This window comes from Pelecanus crispus, chromosome 6 (assembly GCF_030463565.1).
Source record: "Pelecanus crispus isolate bPelCri1 chromosome 6, bPelCri1.pri, whole genome shotgun sequence".
Classification (NCBI taxonomy): domain Eukaryota; kingdom Metazoa; phylum Chordata; class Aves; order Pelecaniformes; family Pelecanidae; genus Pelecanus; species Pelecanus crispus.
In genome coordinates, this window is record NC_134648.1 from 62,939,384 (window position 1) to 62,959,505 (window position 20,122).

Genomic DNA, 20,122 nt, shown 5'->3' on the forward strand with positions numbered 1-20,122 from the left:
ATAATCATTTTTATAAGCAGAAGGACTTACCTTTCCTTATTTTCTACAAAAGTTAAGATCTTGGATAAACCTACTGTATTATTATATATCTATCAATGTATATAGATGTATATTTTCTTCAAATAAACAGTGTAATTTTTAATGTTTTGTTTCTTTGGGGGAGGAGAGATGGTGCTATTTAAAGTTGTCAGAGAATATCGGGACTCCAAGTACAACTTAAGACAGATCAGACAGAAGCTTTATTAACTGTGATCATAGAGAGCAAATATTCGGGCAGCGTTTCCCCCTCTGCTCCTCTCTTCTCTCAGGTGGTTGCAGAGACCCCATTTATATACAGTTTCAAAGAAAGGAAAGAGGCGAGGAAAATCATTGTAATACTAACAGAGCCAGGTGTGCATTCTTGTGAAGAATGGACTTCAGAAAATCATTTATGTGCTAACAAGGCCAAGTACCCATGCCTGGGAGGGATGGACTCTCTAAGTAGCTTGTTAACTGCCACCATTGACGCTATGGAGAGACAGCTCTTGGTGGAGCCTGTAGGATTGGCACATCCAGTATCATTCTAGCTCGGAAGTGGGGGTTGGAAACAATCAGATTGCTAACTTTTAGAGGAAAGGAATTTTCCTTCTGTTAGGATAAACAAAGTGGTGTTAAATTATTAACTGTTTAACATGTTTTTAACATTTTTAAGAGACCTCCAGTATTATTTGCTAATTCTATAGGTCCCTCAGATACACTGGTTGTGGTGTGACTGCTGTCTGTTTTTACGAAACTTTTGTCTTATAGTTAGGATAACTTTATTTAAGCAAATACAGCTATATAATGAGAACTGGCCTTGAAAATTTGTCAGGATTTGTTGCTAACATTACTGCAGTAATTAATGAAAACTCTGCATCACAAGAGGCTTCAAGCTTAATGTGATAGGTTGAGAAGGGAAGTAAGTAAAACTCCTGAATAACCATGATTGGCAGGGCATGGTCTTGCCCATTATTCCAGCGGGTCATACCTTTGGCGTGAGCAGCGTAGGGCCTATGTTCAAAAAGGAAAAAAAAAAAAAAAAACAAAAAACTTTTCATAATAAGCAGCCATCTGAATAAGGGATGCCAGTTGTTTTTTAGCTTGTGTAGCTGATATCAAGGAAAAAAAAGATGAGAAAAATCTGGAGTAAAGATGAGTAAATCTGGAGAGCTGAAGGATCAGTCTCATATGATAGCCTCCCAGGTAGTTGGTGTTCTCTTGGCCCCATTTCAGACAATTCAGAAAGAGGTTGTGCATGACATAATAGTTCAGGAGTTTAGAATGGACAGCTACACTAACATTAGCTAAAAAGATTTGGGGTTTTTTATGTGCCATGCTTTCAAATACTAATTTTAAAATTCCTTGTGCGCAAGTAGATTTGCAGAACTGAGGCAGCCACACAGACTGGTTTCTGATTATGGTAGTTGTCCTGTGAGGAAAATAATAGGTCTTTTAGTATCCTAAAACTGCCAGCAGCAGAAAGGAAAATGTCAATATGAAGCAGTTGAGCAGACTGTACTTTTCTACATTTGCTCCAAAATCAGTTGGAACAGTAAGGCATTTACTGTGTGGTTGAGGGACCAGTGGCTGCTTATAGAAGCTTCGTAGAAATGCTTAGGATTGAAAGCTTAACAGAGCGTGCTCTGCTGTAGAGCGTAAGTTTTGATCTCGCTTAAAGTCATCATGGTCGTCTGCTGAACTGAGGGTGCAGCATGTGTGGTCACTGCTACAGTTAGGTGCCGAAGTCCAGGTTGGTGTTAGCATGTTTTTTACCTTTTAAGATACAAACCCGAAATGATTTAAATGGAGAATCAGTATATCACCTTCTAAAAGGTTATTTCAGTTCCCTTTCTAATTTTGTTCTATATCATATATGCATAATATGCTTTGCAACTACAAAATTCTACTTTGTAAAGAGATGTCAAGAAAACTGCTTGAGTCACAGTACTGAAATTATTTTCCGAAGTAGAGATGCTAAGCAATATATTAAGTGAAATGCATACTATTGTCATGTAAAAAGGAAAGGGAGTTTGCCCACTTATTTAGACTTTTACGAACAGATTTTAATTTAATTTGTGGACAGTTTTAATCTGTTTAATATGTAACTTAGAGTTGAAATTTCAGGTGGCAGAGTTATTTCACAACTTGAAAAATCGAGTCAGAGCATTTAACATGTGTGTTAATGCTCAACCATCTGCTATGGATCAGGAATGTATATACAAACAACGCTTCATTTTACAGGTAATGCTTTATTGACTCTTCAGGGGAATGCCATTATTTACAAAATTTGTAACTGGATTTTTATATGCCAGTACCGATGAACTAGTATTACACCAGTGTTTCAGAATTCTCTGTAGATTTTGAGATTGCAGGTGGAAAAAAAAAAAAAAATAGTAGTAATGTGTTTCAACAACTTAAAAGGACAACTGATGTTATTTTTAATGGTTCAGAATTCACACTAAGTTCGTCCTCTGGCTGTCCCTTCACTTCTGACAGTTCATCAAAATAAAACCAAGTCATACTGAGATGAATTAAACTGCGTCTCTAGATTAATCTTTGTTAAAGTCATAAAAATACTCTAGAGAAGGATGGTTTGTGTTGGAAGGCTAAGAACTAACGGTTTTGAAAATTATGTTTTCACTTGTTTTGAGTGCTCTATTTGGACCACCATTGGCTTGATTAGTTATTGGGGGGGATGAAATTAGGTGTCTTTCAGCTATTGTAACTTTGCCAAATTTCCAGTTAAATTTCTTGTCGTATTTGGACTGATGAGTAGTGATTTTATTTTCAAAGGCCTATTTATCGTTGCACTGGCAATTGGTTTAACTGTGTAAGCAGTGAACTTTTCAGAGCTGAATTGTTAAATACTCTAAGATGTAATATGAAAACTGAACAAGTTTCATGTAGCTATTTTATGTGAATTTATATAAAATTGAGGCTCTTCTTGATATTAGGGCTAACAATTATACTTTCAACAGAGCAAGGTTGCATAAAAAAATATTAAAATGTTGTAAAATTGTTCCAGAAGCAGAACTCTTAATGAAAATACATTTTTAAGGATTTGCATGAATTCATGTTTAGTCCGAAATGACAGTAATTCCTGGAGACAGGAAAAAACCTTCATGTGAAGATCTGTCGGTATCTCTCTATGTTGCTAGTGTATCCCTTTTCAAGAAACTGAATATAATCTGCTGTGTTTTACAAAATATTCTCTTCATTTGAGGCTGTAATAGCTGGTGCTTTCTATCCAAACTACTTTACTTTTGGAAAATGCGATGAAGAAATCGCTGTGAGAAACCTTGCTGGCAAAGATCCGAAAACCACTGTAATGGTATGTTAAGAAGGTGAATGACTTAAGTCAAATGTAGTGTTTGGGCGGTATTTTCAAGTTTTGTTCTGTCTTGAGCAAGGACAGAAATAATTACCTACTCTGATCCTCACTTGGTAAGTTGTCTTTTCTCCCATCTCCCTTTGTTCCAATATAATAAACATTGTGTGGGTGGGCAATTTTAGAAGAATTCCTACTGAGAACAGCCTCTGTGCATTTGATTGCTAGTCTTGCAAGCAAACAACTGTCATAAAACTAATAAAAGATTTGAAAAATAGGACAGGGCTGTCAAGGGTACTTTTTAGTGACTATTTATGAAATGTGGTGTTGCCACTTTAATGTTACTTTTTTGTAGTCTCCTACTTGATAGTGCATGGCATACATGCTTGTAGCTTTAAGGTTACTCAGGTATTGCACTCTGCTTTCTTTTTATCTTTTAGAAATATTTTTTATCTGATTGAGTAAGTGCAAGTTTGCAATGTGTTGATTTTGCAAAATGGTACATGGTCTAAACTAGGAAAATGTTTGGTGTATCTGAACTAGGTATAACACTGTAAAATAACCGTGACCTACGCTTAAAGAGAACAAACTTACAAACCAGTGAGCCTCAAAGAACAGACTTGTATTGGCACAAGAGAAAAATAGTTAAATGAAAAGGTAGGAGAGAAACTCATAAAAGCTTACTGACAAGGAATTTTTTCGTGCTTTGCTGCTTACCCAAGAGGAGAGGCTAGTTCTGTACTGAAGGAGATGCTGGCATGGCAATATGTGAGCACAAACACAGTTATATATGCTTTTGAATTTTTTAACATATTGAAGCCAAAAAAGGAAAAAAAAAAAAAGTTCTGTCTAACAGACTAGACACAATCTGGTGGAATAAAGACAAGATTAATCTTGCCACAGGAACATTGATTAAGATCAAACTGTTAAATTTAAGGAGCTATTTAATTTTAATGTGTGTAACTCTTGATCTGCTCATATATGAACTGCTTCTTATCTTGAAGGAAGTAGCTGCTGTGTCTTCATCGGTGTAAATGATCTTCCTGGGCACAAGTACTGCATGTTCCTAAAGCTCTCAATCTAAGAGACTCTTTTTATAGCAGTATGATGCTCCTAATGGTGTTTGCCAAAGATACAAAAGGCAATTATTTCTCCCACTCTCTGGTCTCTCTAAATGATCTTGCCTTGAGGCAGTTTCTGCAGTCTGACCTAGACGATGTCTTTGACCAGCAGCTGATGTTAGTACTATAATTTCAAGGCATATGAAGATTTTTTTTTTTTTAAATAATCTAAAATAATCTTTTCTTTCTTGTTTAAGATTGTAACAATCAAAGAGAAAAAGAGACAGTTGTATAGCCCCTGAAAAATAGTTCAAAGTCTAGGAGTTTGAACCTGCTGGTTAGGAGTTCTGTGATTCTGTATTAAGGCAAGATCTCCTATGAGAGATGATTGAGTAAGAGAGAAATGGCTATCTGGCTACAGTGCCATATGAATAGTTGTGAAACTACAGCCTTAAACTCATGTAAATTAGTGCTGCTGGAGTCTTGCTTTGCTTTTTGACTGCACATGCCCCTTTTCTTATGTTGGTTCTCATCTGCCTGCTGAGTGAGCCAGGTGTTAAAGTAGGAGAAAGCTATTCTCTTGCTTTGTAGAGTTAGTTTTCAAGCTAGTTTAGCACACAGAATTTGTGAAATGCATGACTCTCTTGTTGCCTTAGTCATACATGGTAAAGTCATAATCCATTATACTTAATTGTATACAGTCTATAGAATCCACTATACTTAACGTTATGCAATCCAATATACTTAGCTAGAATGTTATTCTTAACAGAATGCCTTTGAAAAGATGTTGCAACTCCAGTAACTTCAGCAATTTCTAGTGGTTTCAGGATTAAAACCCAGGAAGAATAACAAAATCATTTAATAATTCAATTTGAAAGAGACCTCCTGAAATCATCTAGTCTGGTGATGAGGTCAAGGCTGGATTAATAGTGAATTCAGACCATGTTGCTTAGGCCTTCCTCCACTTGGGTTTGGAAAAAGTTCTGAGGATGGACATTCAGCAACTTCTCATGGGATCCCACCTACCAGTTCCCTGAATAAACCAAACTGTGCTGTCCTAGATATCAGGATGTGCATTCTGCTACTTGTCTTCCTCATTCTCAGGATCTTGAGCTCTCCTCTTCCCTGGTTGCTCTGGCCCAGGCTGTTGTTGATTATCACTTCCATAACAAGTTCTACACTGTTTGCTAATAGCAGATCCAGCACTCATGACCTGTGTTAAGAAGTTATTTTCAACACCCTTCAGAAATCTAGGAGCTTGTGTCCTGCTGTTCTAGCAGGTTATCAGGGACCTCATTGTCTCTTACCTCTAAGGTGCAGGGTCTGTGATCTGGAGACTTCTGCAAGTTGCCTAAAGATTGTCTGCTTCATCCTGACTGATGATCTGTTACAAATTCCCACCTCAGTGTTGCCCTTACTGACCTCTTCTCTTATCCTGACCCACAAGAGCTGGGTTGCCCCATTGTCTGCTCCATGGAGGGGCATCTTATGTTTGAGCTACTCCTTCACACAGGGAAGACCAGGAGGTTGCTCTTTGTCCCTAAGAAGCATGTATCCATCCGGAAGTGCTCTTCAGTTGTGAAACCTGTCTCACCATACCTCAGTAATTCAGTATGTGGTAGTTCTGACAGGACATGCAGGGCTGTAGCTCCTCCTGTTTCCCAGACTGCGCGTGCTGCCTGGGATGTAGTTCCCAATGGCGGACAAGGAAACATAGCAATCCATTGCTTTTCTGTTACAAGCAAAAAGAGGGATACTAGACAGCTTCTAGGAAAAATTATCAAATAAATATATATAATTACAAATGAAGCTGCTTCATTTATAGCTAGAGAAAGAAAACATTTATCTACTGGTTTGAGGCAGTAGGGCAGCATTAGCAGCAAAACTCCGATTTTACTGTCTTTTGAGATTTTTGAATTTAATATAGTATATAGAATTTTTGGAATTTGTTGGGGTTTAGATTGTATATCACTATTGCAGCTCAAGTGAAGGAGGACACGAGCTATTTAGCTGAACTTAATAATGCATTCAAAAAATTGAATCTATCCAAATGTAACTTCTTTTTCTTAACAGCTGAAGAATATTCCTCCCTATGGATATCTATACCATAAACAGTTGCAGTCACTGTTCAGACAGTGTGGGCAGGTAAAATCTATCGCCTATGATGGCTCAAAGTAAGTGGCCTTTCTCAATTATGAATCTAGTAATCGATTTCTTTCTTTGTCAGTGGTGCACTGACAAAATGAGTTTATTTCTTCTTATCTCTTTGAAATCAGTATTTTATTTTTAATGTATTGGCTAGAGTAAGAAACGTGGTTTTGAAGTTTGATATGTATTGGTTGGACGAACATTAGAGAAACTAGCTGAGTTGGAGATGCTCTTCTGCTTTGTCTCCTATTGTCTGACAGTGGACCTTAACTGCAGCTGATCTGTCTGTATTTATTTCTAACTTGTATACTGAATTTAGCTCATTTGTACAGTCAGATGGCTTTGAACAAAATGCGTATGACTGGCTGTTTTAGCTAATCTTCTGGCTAACTTTGGACTACAACTACCCGAAGTTGAATTCATGTAGTCCTCCTTATGCCTTTTTCAATCTTTAATTCTTTTCTTATTCACATATATTTTCACATCCTTTCTACTTTTATTAAATATGCTCAGTAAATTTGGTATGTTCTTGTGAGAATGTTAGAAAGTATTCTTATAACCATCATGATAATTAAAGTTTTAAGGTGCATAAGAGCAGTAGGCAAAGCCTGTGAGGAGCCTACTTTATACTGTTGGCTGGCCTGCTGAGATAAATACAGGGAAAAGAAATGGCAGCTTTTGTGGGGTTTTTTGTTGGGTTTTGATTCCTCATCAAGTATTTATTGCAATTTTATTTGGTGGGTTGGTTTGTTTTTTTTTTTTTTTTGAACAGGGCTTTTGTGGAGTTCTCCCGTAACCCAATGGAGGGCTTTAAGATTCTTCCTGCAGTGTACCTGTCAGTCAAGATGTCACAGCTGAAAATTCCTCTTGAGCTGAATGTTCATTATCCAGATGATATCAAAAGGCAATTGCAAGGTGTGACAGCTGCAAGTGTGGAATCTCTAAGGTAATTGTATTGCATATGGAAAATGGGTTTCTTTGCAGTATAAAGTTGAAACGGGGTTTGTCGGATTCAGTGGGAATTTCTTTGGAAGTGTCACCAAGGAAAACATGTTAGGTTCAAAAAACAAGATGTGTAAACTTTGTATAGGCAGAATGTTTTTGAAGGACTAGAAATAACATGATTGTCTTAAATATTTTTTTATAGTTACAGGTGTTTTACTGTTTAAGAGAACTCCAAGTATACACTGTCTTTTTTTTTTTTTTTTTTAAGGTTCTAGTCCATTTGCCCTTGGCATATGGAAATATGGATGTACACAGTAATTTCTGTTTGTTAGAGACAATGTGGGGATTGCTAGAACCAAAATAAATAAGGAGTGGCATTTGGAGACATAAAAGAAAGGGAGGGAGGAGGAAACAGAAATTGGGGGGAATATAACAGTGTAAGGTGGGGAGGCATAATAGAAAAATGCTGATGAGCAATGCAATGTAATGAGTCTCTTTGGTCTGTACCTGCTTTTTCTAGCAAAATCTGGCATGTGGGTTTCATTGTTATTACATACTGTCTGTGAGTCTCAGCTTCAGGTCATACAAGCAACTTGCTAAAATGGTAATCTCCCTAGCTCCTGATTGGTCTGCAGCCATTTTAATATTTTAAAATAAGAAAGCTAAAATAGGAAGGCTGGAATGAACTGGAAACGTTAAAGTGTAGGTGGATATTTCGCTTCCAATTGATTGTACTTAGTTTTTAGTAAAACATTTTAGCAGTTTCTCTGCACCCAAAACAGCACTTAAACTCCTTGTGAAAATTAATTCTTGAGGGACTCAAGAAAGAAGCCTCCTAGGCTGAAAGACTAATTTTAGAGTTCTTAACTTTTGTCAGGTAAAAGGAGTATTTTTTTTATATATATATATAAAAACAACATATGCTGAATTTATCTTTGTGCTGTAGTGTACTCAATGTATTTTTAAAAATTAAGCTTAGAAGGCATGCCATAGCAAAAAGCCTCACTATTTAACCTTGATTCTTTGGATTACTAATAAATTGATGGCACAGTTGCATCTTGGTATGTACCTTCCTGTGTTTGGACATAATGGAATTCAAACAGTTTCTCTGTCATATTTTGGTTCTGCAAATGAAAGCAAAAAAATTGAACTCTTGAGTTTTTGCTTGTGAGTGAAGTATTTAGCATCTTTATTCCATTAACTTTTTTTAGAGTAAATGTCGACTGTCAGAAGCAGACGGTGGAGCCTGTGGAAATTTCGTTTGGTACTTTACAACAGTCAAAGATGATCCCAAATTGTCTTCTGTCCATCAAGATAACAGAGGTAGGAATGTTCTACATCTGAAATAAGTCGTATCTAATAATTGGTACCTAGATAATTTTGTAGAGATGAGTATCTGACAAGCTTAAATGAAAAGAATGCTAGTAAAGTTTCAGCACAGAGATATCCGTAAGAGATATGCAGAATATTCTTGGTCTAATTTTTAGTAGTTCTTTGTTAAACAGTCCTCACATGTCACAAATAAATTTCAGACATTGGAATTTATTCGCACTTGACAAAATTTGTGGGATTTGCTGGCAGTAAATGTTAGCTGGAAGTAGGCATAAATGTAAAGAGGATTAATGGGAGAGGTAAAATATTTGTGTATACTGTAGAAATGAGAATCAGTATGTATTTGGGCCATTTACCTGCCTATTATTAACTGGCAGTTTTCTTCAGAAACTGTAGATGTGAGAGATGAGATGAATTAACGGTACTGCATGCTCATTTGGAAATACACTGCATGCATAAAAGATAGTGTGTTAGGGGAAAATTATATGTGTATATATAAATATTTCCAATTTCTGAAGCTGAGAATTTTTAAATCTTGTGTTAACCATCATCTTCCCAAGAAATTGAGTAATAGCAAGCAATATATATGCTGCTGAAATAAAAAAAACAATAATAAAATCCAAACCACTGAGCTAGTGGAAATTATAGGCTGAAGTATTAAAACAGCTCTTGATAGTAGTGACATGTTTTACAAGTGCCGAAAAGAATATTTTCTTCATTTATTCAGCTAAGTCTCTTGGATCAAAAATGTTCATGGATTTGATCAGACACATTCCAATACCTTAGCTATCTATGCTACTTCTGTTTAATACATCAGCTTTAATGATCATTATATATTGTAAGTAAAGATCCTTTTTTTTATCACAAGCATTTGATATAAGATCAGAAATGGTATATGAGTTCAGTAAGCCATTTGAAAAGATGACTTATTTTATTCAGTTTGATTTAAATAGTGGTGTGTTCTTTTCCATTTCCTAAAGGATGGTTAATCATAACAGTAAGAATGCTGATTTGCTGATAGATGTAGCTAACTGGTATTCTTTCATTAATAAGTGCAGCATATCTGTATGTATCTGTCTAATAAGTTGTATACCTTATATTTTCTGTATGTTAATTTGGTTTAGAAAAATGCAAGCAGTCTTTTCTTAATTTTCTGTATTTTAGTAATGCTTATATCGGGGTCTGTTTGGATGAAAAGTGTATTGCAGTTGCATAGCAAATAAACATTTTAAAATAACATCTAATTATGAGAGAGAAATGCTTCACTGCGTTATTGCAGTATGAGAACGTTTCTATGTGTGTGTCAGGAGTGCTTTCATGTATTTTGCTCAGATCTGTTTTGTATTTGATGTAGAACAATAAAATAATATGAAATATGATGTTGTCTAATTTTTATACTTTCAGATAGTAGAAGTTGGACACTTCTGGGGTTACAGGATAGATGAAAAAAATAGGACTGTACTCCAGGGTCTAACTTCTGAAATTAACTCTCAGAACCTGATGGATTTGCCAGTGTCTCCACATCCAGGGTTGGTTTGTCTGGCACCATTCACTTACGTGGAAAACAGAGGATACTACAGAGCTCGTATTCTGTATGTTTGTGGAGATTTTGCTGAGGTACGATAATATGTTATGTCATGTTGAATTGGTAGGATGTAATTGGGTTAACAATCTTGGAGCTATGCCTTTTTTCTACAAAGCACTATCATCATAATTATGATGAACATTCCAGTAAAGAAATCTATAGAACTAGAACTAAAATAAAACCTTAATAGAATGTTGCCAGAATAGATGAATTAGGTTTTTGCAGAGCACAGGAATATTTTAGTATTAAATTGAGAGGCTGTTGTTGATACAGTGTCTTGTGTGCTGAAGCAGAGCGAAGCAAAATAAAGACTAAAACCTCCAGTAACTTTGAAAACATGGTAAGGAATGCCTAGATCAGAGTCCAGTCCTGCATTGCTGGCAGCAGCCACATCACATCCTCTTCATAAATATATTGAAATCCATCTAAAAAATAAGTTTCTTGCCCCCACTGTTTTGGCAGTTTTCAGTCATTCGTGGCCAATTTATCTAAGCTTGTTCTTCTGCCAGTGTTTCGTTCCTCTGGTTTACATAGGCTTTTTTCTTTTCCTCCTCTTTCCCCTTCCCTCGTTTCTTGTCTATGTTTTTCGTCCTGGACTTTGTTTTGCTAACTGAAGAAAGCTGCGCTCATTCTCATCTCACATACTACACTGACTCTCTGTTCACCTGGTCTCCATCTCACTCCTCTTATTTTGTTTTGACTTCAGTTTTCTGAAGCAGAATTATGCATGTTCCTGTACTTACAGTTCTGTCTTTGGTTATGCAATGATTCTAGTATTCCTCTTCCAACACAGTGTTTCTCCTCTGCATTCAAAAATATTTCATGTGGCCATGCCACATCTGCCTTTTCATAGCTTTTTTTGCATGGCCACCTCTTGTCGTCTTATATTCAGTTCTGACTTCTTGGTAATTTCCAACTAATTAGAATTTATAAATAATAATGGCTCATTTATAGCAGAAATTACTAAAAATTCCAAAGGATATGATCTTTTACTTCATACCATTTGGTTCTCCCTGTTCCTGTTGAGTTCTCAAGTCCATTCAGTGTGATCTTTTTTGTATCAGTATTTATGTTGCTGAGTTCTATATCATCAGCAAATTCATCAAAACATTTTGACTTTTGTGCTGAGATCAGTAATGGAAATTGGTGTCACAGCTCAAGACTGGTATTCATTTTTCAGGCCAGTACTTTTCAGCAGTTAAGGACAGATTTTTTTATTTTTGTAAGATTGGCCTTTGCACAGCCCATTCCTCCTTGGAATTTCTTGATTTCTTAACATAGCTGAGTGTCACCACCATAGAGTTACTACTGAACATTGCCATCTGTTTAAAGTCATGGAAAACTAGTGAATAACAGTGCTAATCTTGTCACTTTCTCTTTTGCATTTGTAAACAGTTACCCAATCCGTGTTAGCGTTTGCTTATCTAAAAGCAGTTATTAGGTAGTATCACTCACTCTTAACAAGTAAGGTCATACAGATTTAATTGTGGGGAGAGAATTAGAGCCTTTCAGAGAAATTTGCCTTTTCTAGATTTAGCAGATTTGCCTTACCAGTGGATAAGCCAAGGGATCAAATAATAGACATGATAAAATTTGACCTATTATTTTTGACATGACTTCATTTGCATGTTTTCCAGACTCTGAATTTGCCTCCATTTCACTTGATAAGATTGCGTTGTACTGTAGTTATTAAACTTAGGTCGTCACTTTCCTTGCCACTAAAAGTAGCACTTCTAATGTTGTGGAATCTCTGCAGATGCTCTTGGTTCTTTTACAGGTTTTTTTTGTGGATTATGGCCATAGATCAAAAGTGCCTTTAAAGAAATTAAAAGAGATTCCAAGCTGTCTTCGAGAGCTTCCTTTCCAGGTAGGGGTGATGCTATTTGCTGCTGCTTACTAGATGTTTTCATGTCTGGTCTGACAAACAGAAGCGTACTTCAAATCATAATGCTTTTCAGAATAATAATGAAGTAACATGTATTTTCCCAATAGGAGTGTGTACAAATCACCTTCACTAATAGGTGGATAAATGTTTTCCACAGATACGTATGCACAGAGCAGTAATTCTTGTGTGTAACTGTATTTAATTGTAGAGAAATGTTATCCAGCCTTTTGTTTTCATGGGCATTTGCTAGAGGTGGGGAAGAAGAGAAAAAAAAAAAAAGCCTGAACTTGCTGCCTGACTGGATGTAAAAAACATTGTTTGTATTAATTTTTTTTTAACTGAATGTTTGAACTAGTCCTGTTTCTGTGGGGACAACATAGTGGGATCTATCTCCCACTTGTAATCACAGGAACAGAGGAAGGAGAGAGGAAACTGCTCTAACAGCTGCCTTTTGCTGCTTGTTGCTTTTGGTTATCAGTTTCTTTAATGTCCATGAGTTCTATGAGAAGCAGAACTTCTCTCTAGAAGGAGAATATCCTGGTTCCTCTATTGCATGCTTATATGCAAAGCTCAGGAGTAACAGGCTGAGCAGTAACTCAGCTTTGCTTTAGTGTGAAGAACCTCAGAGCAAATGACAGAGGTTTATACAGCCTAGAAAACGGCCCGGAGAGGAGAAACTATCAATGACTAGTTTAATCTGTTGCTCTCTGCTTAAACTCACCTGCTCCTACAACAGGTAAGTGACAGCATAGGATCTCTTCTTGTCTGCATGGCACAAGTCTCCAGTGACAAGTATCTTTCATAGTTACTGTGCTGAGTATTTTTGCTCCATCAAAGTTCCTGCTCTGCTACGCTGTTAGTTACAGAACAAACACATAGGAGGTACCCGATTTAAATTTCGCAAAGCTAGAAGTCTCTGGTTTTGCTTTGTGCCGCTTTGCTATTCTTTGGACTACTGGCTTTACTGGGACCTTTTCAGACAGAACTCTCTTGATAATTATACCAGTGGTCTGTAACACAAATCTGAGGGACTTCGTAGCTAGCTTTCTGAAAAAGAATTCCCTTGAGCTATATCTATAAATAAAATAACTAGAGACTTCATGTGAAATTCAGCTTTTCAGTCCTCATTCAGATATTTTTAAGCTAATTGAAACAGGTGTATCATACTAACTTCATTCTCTGAAGCATTTAATGATGAAAATGAGAAATGAACCAGTAGAAGTATGGTTTTATTTTATTTATGTCTTCTTAGTATTAGATCTTGACAGGGTTAATTTTGTTTGGTTTTCTTTTATAATTGATTAAAAAAAAAAGTAGAATTAATTTTGGCAAGAAGCATCCTTTTTTGTGTTTTCTTCAGATGTATTAAAGGGAAATTTATTTCTGCTTCGGGCCTAATCTTTTAATGACCAGTTTTAGTGACTCGCTAGAAAAAAACCCAGGATTTCTGTTGTAAATTCATTTGAAGACATAATTACAGATAGTGATTGTGGAAAGGGGTTAAATGAGAACTTAATTACTCTTGCCTGCCAGGGACAGAATAGATGCAGTGGTCTTGCCAAGTTTTGTTACCTTAGTTGAAAAGAACTGTGGATTGTAAACATTTTTCCAGAGCAGACATCTCTACACTCCTAGGATTTTAATGTGGATGGTGAATTAATATCAAATTATCTTTTAGTTATGCTCTGTTTGCTCTGGTTCATTAGCAACTATGTACAATATTGAAGTGATATGAGGTGTAATGTGTAGCTGCGTTAGCAATGACGGAATAGGAATTATGCCAGTAGCTTTACAGCAGTCCTAGGAATTTACATAAGCCACTGCAATAATTATGAACTATGAATTATAGTTATTAACTCAAACAGTTTGTTGAGAAGATGAACAATTTTTGTGTTGATTCTCTACTCAGGCAAGCATTGTTTCCAATGTTTTTGCTCTAGGCTTTAGAATTCAAGATATGCAAGATGCGTCCATCTGCAAAATCTCTTGTATGTGGGGAACCGTGGAGTTACAGTGCTATCCAGAGATTTGCCTCACTAGTAAATGGCTGTACTCATCTAGTGAAGGTGTATTCACTTGTGCATAGTGTTCTGCATGTGGATGTTTTCTGTTACTCAATGTGCAAAGAGCTTGTGAATATTCGAGATGTGCTTATTGAAGAATGTTATGCTGAACTAGCAGAAGAATCATACGAATCACAAGTATGTATTGAGTAAGCTGCTTCTAGTTTTCTTGTACTAATTCATTTCATCTCAGGCTGTCTGAAGTCCTGAGAAGTTGAGCTGAAGTCTTGACTGATGCCATAGGATTAGGCAAGATTAGTACTTGAATGGGACAATATATTTTTATGTGTGTGCATAATTCATATTGAGCTGTTGGCCAAAAGCATTGCTGCTTTGAGACACATTTTGAAAGAGATGTTTCTCAGGAGATAATAATGGCATCAATTGAACTGCTCCACTGGTTTTCTTGAAACTGAAAAAATGTAACTGTTTCATAGTTTTAACCATCTTGTTTTAAACCATGTTTTATATAACCTGGAAGGTGGTAAGAACATTGGATTTTGTATTCGTATGCAAGCATGTGTGTTCTTTGTGTAGGACCTTTTTTGTAAGATTTTTGAAAAACATAACTGTTTCATGGTTTTAACACTCTTCTGTTATTATGTAGCAAAGCCATGATTTGCTCAAGGGATTATTTTTGGACCAAGTAAAGAAAGAAGAGCAAATGCCTGTATCTTCAAGAGAGGAAGAAAAGGACCTCATTGAAAGATTGTTAAACTTGTTTTCTGACAATAAATCTGGTGTGCCAACCCATAAGGTAACTTGAGTGGTGGTTTTGGTATGTCACTACCTGACCCTGCTTCTCACGTTGTTAGAATGGAGATGAAGACTGAAAGTACCTTTAATAACTAAACAATACTTGATGCCTTTCATAGTGCATTCTACCTTCTGTTGGTAGAAAGCCGTAATGTGACCACCGTTGCAGACTAGTCTATTGCAGCTTTTAACAAAGCTTTGAAGTATATAGCCTAAGAGCTAAGTGAACCAACTCCTCTAGCACATTCTAAGGCATCACTTCAAACCACTGCGGAATGAAGATAAAATTGAAAAACTGAACACAATGTCATAGTCTTCATTATATAAGTTACAGCAAAAAGCAAGATTACGACCCTGTCAATTTTTCAGAAAATTTAAACATGGTTTTTACTGTACACAGTGTTTTGTTCTTCCTCACCTAGCGATAGGGAAGCAGCTAGGATTGGGTGGTGCAGCGAACACTCCAATAAGTGATAATAATGAAACAGTGGGTGTTTCTTCCACTGCCAGTTCCAAACTCAGAATTTATTCTTACTTACGTATTTTGAGATACCTAGTCACTACTAAGCTAGAATATAAAACACAAAAATGTGTGTCCTGTTCTGCATTCTGATTATAAGTTAAGTCTCATCTACATTATAATTCTTTTCCCATTTCAGACCTGACAAAATTTCAGGCTGTCAAGCACCTAATCATGCTCAGTTTACCCAGAGGAGTAATCCTGTTTAACTACTCACTTTCATAAAGTGAGATATTTTCAAGATTAAAGACCTGCTCATGTAAATAAAAATGATTTGATTTTGTTAGGTGCTCTCTGAAGTCTGAACTTGTGTTTTTAAGCCAGGGGAAAGTCATGAATCCCCAGCACCTGTGAAAATACATTACTTTTGTTTAGGTGCCTCAGCAAGCAAAGTTTGCTTTAGATGAGTGAAATAGAAATGCTGTTTATCAATTCATCAATTCAGTGGTGCTCAGTACATGCTGAAATGTGTTTTGGTTTTCATTTATAAAGGATTTTGATTTGTAAAGATGCAAGCGCTGGCTAACTAGAATATCATTTGTTCTCTCTCTTTTTGAAGGTGACAGTTTTTGGCCCATTCAGTCCTTATGAAGTGAAATGCTACAGTATGACTAGAGTATGCCAGTTCAGGTATGAGAAGACTTTTACTGTGAAGTATAGGCATGTTCTCAGCTGTTATTTTTGATAAATAGGCAAAAACCATCCTAGTTACTCTTAGAGATTTTTACAGAATTTTTATTCATTGAAAAGACTGAAGTAGTCAGGCCTGAATTGCATTAATATGCACACTATGTCTATGTAAAAATTTAAGAATAGTATTATTAAAGGTGCTTTAATGTCTTACAGAGAGATTATTTATTAACCATCATACACATTTGCTAAATGGTATTCAGGTAATCTGCAGCCAGTAACTGCTATATATTGGGGTTGCACTGTGAATTTAAAATATTCTTTTTTTACATGTTTGTATGGATTTTGGTTCTTTAATGTTGAAAATATTTCTTATTTCCTCCCCAGAAGTGCTTTCATACAAAAGGAAAGCATAAACTCTGTTGTTGTCCATGATGCTCCAGAAGATCCCTTTCAGCAATTATTGGTTGCTGCTTCTGTATCAGCAAATGCAATTGGTAATGCTTAATAAAAATGTTTGGACAGTTTCTCTAGTCTTTTGTTTTATCTAAATAGTTCTGCAAGTAAATATGTCACTGTAGTTCTGTGCTATGTCTTTTGAGGTTTCATTTTCATTAGATACTCCTTAGAAAATTAAATTGTTTTTTTTTTTTTTGGTGGCAGGATCTACTGTGATTTTAGAGGAAACATCTTTGATGCCTCCTATTCCTGGCCTGCTTGCGCTCCTCAGTATGCTGTTTGCTCCTGCTATAGAACTCAGGTATTCATGCGTGGTGGGTTTTTTGTTTTGTGGTGGGGTTTTTTGCGGGTTTTGGGTTTGGTGGTTTGTTTTTTTTTTTTTTTTTTTTTAGGACCCTCACAAATTGGTGACAGGTTTTTTTGTTGTTTTCTTTTTTCCTCTGCTTTCAGCATTTAATATGTTCTCTTCAGGTTCATGTAATTATTGTATCTTTTATCAGTTTTAGTATAGTATGTAGCTAAGATAACTTGCTTCATGTACTTATGAATTGGTGCTGCAGGCTCTACCCTCATGGTAAGGCAATACAGTTCCTGACAATCGTGCTGGAAGCCTAGGAAGATGAACTGTAGAAGTGGGCAAGTTTTAAATCTATGTGAGGAGAGGAACTTGCACGATTTTTGTAAAAGCTGAGTTCTGGCAGTTGCATTACTGTTGTGTTTTGTTTAAATTCTTGTATCTGTAGACTGTCATTTCAACATAGTGAAGCTAGCTTTCCTTAATTAAAGTTTCATTTTGCATATAAATGATTTTCTTTTTACATTTTATGTGTTTTCATAACCAGAACTTTTTTGTTTGTTTGTTTCATCACTGTACATAAAAAACCAATATGACTAGGTGTGAATGCCTCTCAATTGTTTTAGCTTCTTTAAAACACCTGTATCTTGCTTGGCATGGCTTAGACAAATTCATTTAAGTCTGTCTTCATATGAGTTTAGTTTCTTCATATCTAGGCGAGACTGTTTTCTTTCTTTTTCATATAGGGTTGATACAAGTGGAAAGTATTTTACTGGTGTTCTGTGTGGTTTGGGTTGGAGTCAGACTTGTGGGGCTCCACTGCTTCCAGAAAATGACATGGAGCTGACATTTGATGTGTATTTTGGAGTGGAAGACATATCAGAGGTAAAACGTGCATAAGAATTTTTGCTGTAGTAGGTATTAAGTAGAATTCTGTGCGTCAGAGCTTGTTAACTCTTAGAGCTAGTAAGAAAACTTGTTTTAAGCTGTGGTTTTGGGGGTTTTTTTAGTGTACTACCTGTTTATAAACTTGGATTCTTACTAGAAAAAAAAAAGTTACCTTCTCCATATGCTTTGACTACAATAAAGTATTATAGAACAATACATTGTACACTTTTCAAAACAAAAGCATGGATTTTACACTAATCAGATGTCAATACTTGTTAGTTTTGTTCTTGGGATTATTGTGGTTTTTACTGATCAGCCTAGCATTACTGTTTTGCAATCTTCAGTTTGATTTTACAGCTCTGATAAGTCATCTGTATCAAGGTACATCTCCCAGAGCAGATCCACCAAACAATAAAACCCCCTGTATTCCTCATTACAACCTCTTCGCAACTTGTAGACAGAGATCTGTCAGAGGGAAGCACGGACTCTGTTATGCAGGGCAGTAAGCTGTATTTGACCTGTGCTTCAGATGTGACCTGTGCTTTAGACAGGGAAGGACCTCACATGCCCTGATTAGTTCTGTGTACATAGCAGGTACATGAGCGGTTTCTAGAGGCTTTTTAAGGACACAGTGGACATGCTGGTGCACATACCTGTGAGCTATTGTTTTGTGAAAGCACTGTCTTGGTGTGTGTGATGTCTGTATTCATGGCACCTTAGCCAGAATGGTAACACCAAGCTGAGAGAGAAAATCCTTAAAACTTCTACAGAAGGAATTCTGTGTTGGAAAAAATCCAGGCAAGTGGTAGTATGTATGTTTTATGGCATATCTGAGTAACCTTGAAGACTGTGGTATCATGTGGCTGAACATTAATGTCTTTGACCAGCACAGATGCTTCTGGAAGAAGTGGTGTTTCTAAAGCTTCAGATGTTTTTGCTTATGTCAATAATATTCCAGGTGAAGTTTGGTGGTATGTGTGCCACGACCACCTTCACGTCAGTGTAATGTAATATAATACAGAACTAGTGCTGGTTTAGAGTGCTTTATATTCTGTCACTGGTATTTTTACAGATAAACATCCTAAGGACAGCCATTAATAAGCTGCTCTGTGAATGTGCAACGTGTTCTGGACAAGAGAGGATGGCACAGCTGCAGGAAGATGTTCGTCAGAAACTTCTATGGTAATAATTTTGTAGAAGTAGGATCTTCTGTTTCACAGTCTCAGCAAAAGCAAAATAAATGATTGCTTGAAGCAAAGCTCAGATTAGGCTTTGGGGAAATAATATATGTTCTCATTTAATGATGCATTTCATTTACTTTGTTTATTTATAAAGCTGTATACTTAACAACTTTAGACTTCTTGTGGAAGCACTGGTTCTTCAGGGAAGCCTGATCGCTTAAGAATCATAAAATCTAGACTGTAAAACCTGTTCTACAGGATACCAGTTCTGATGTATCTTTGCTTTGTGCACCCAGGACAAAGCTAATAAGGTCCTGTGGCATAAGAGTGCAGAAGGATTTAGAATTCTTTCTCCCTATACATAAAATTTGAATTGTGCGTGCTGCCTTTCCTCCCTCAACAGACCTGTGTAGGATAGGTGTTGGCCAAGTTAATTGCTGGAAATCCCAGGTCAACTTATGAATTGAAGTAAGGCCACCTGCCTTTTTTTCCAGCGGGCCTTCCTGCTTCTTGTAACTGAAGCAGTGGTTCTGAAAAGACTCATGTGAGTCAGTGCAGCCAGTCTTGAGAATTTTTGCAGTTTCTGGTGTGTGGGAAGTGTTTGGGGGAGCCAGTTCAATGAAGTATCTCTGTAACAGCTCCTTCTAATGTCTGCCACCGCTGAGCACGCTGTGAAAAATCTTCCCTTGTTTGTAAACGCATTTTAGTGCTGTCTGTATCATCATCAGACTTTTCTTATCCTTCCCTGGCTCTGTACTGAACAGATTTCAAAAAGAACTCTGGCTCAGCTGTGAATTAAGAGTTATGTTATGCTCTCTAGTATTGGCCTCATCTGTAGGAAATGTGACCTTTTTCACAAATAGAGCTTTTCTAAAGTAACTGTATGCCAAAGTGAGGCAATTCCTCATGCTGATAAAGATCAGAAGCTTTTAAGCTTAGCTACCCTTACCCTAGGTTATCAAAATGATCATCAGAGCAGCTGTTTATGCTGAGTTTTCAGGTGTTTCTTGGTTTTAGATGTACCTGTG

The 20,122-nt window shown here is 36.5% G+C and overlaps 1 protein-coding gene across 1 annotated transcript in view; it reads left to right on the forward strand.

Moving 5' to 3' along the window:
• The window catches only part of LOC142593814 (ATP-dependent RNA helicase TDRD9-like), an 88,750-nt gene that overhangs the window by 66,064 nt on the left and 2,564 nt on the right, over window positions 1-20,122 (forward strand). The window contains exons 21-34 of the mRNA XM_075713057.1: window positions 2,143-2,259; window positions 3,242-3,349; window positions 6,481-6,581; window positions 7,328-7,501; window positions 8,712-8,823; window positions 10,237-10,449; window positions 12,195-12,284; window positions 14,243-14,503; window positions 14,973-15,122; window positions 16,201-16,271; window positions 16,659-16,768; window positions 16,935-17,031; window positions 17,772-17,910; window positions 18,986-19,095. Coding sequence (XP_075569172.1) covers window positions 2,143-2,259; window positions 3,242-3,349; window positions 6,481-6,581; window positions 7,328-7,501; window positions 8,712-8,823; window positions 10,237-10,449; window positions 12,195-12,284; window positions 14,243-14,503; window positions 14,973-15,122; window positions 16,201-16,271; window positions 16,659-16,768; window positions 16,935-17,031; window positions 17,772-17,910; window positions 18,986-19,095 — 1,853 coding nt within the window. The remainder of the gene's footprint in view (window positions 1-2,142; window positions 2,260-3,241; window positions 3,350-6,480; window positions 6,582-7,327; window positions 7,502-8,711; window positions 8,824-10,236; window positions 10,450-12,194; window positions 12,285-14,242; window positions 14,504-14,972; window positions 15,123-16,200; window positions 16,272-16,658; window positions 16,769-16,934; window positions 17,032-17,771; window positions 17,911-18,985; window positions 19,096-20,122) is intronic.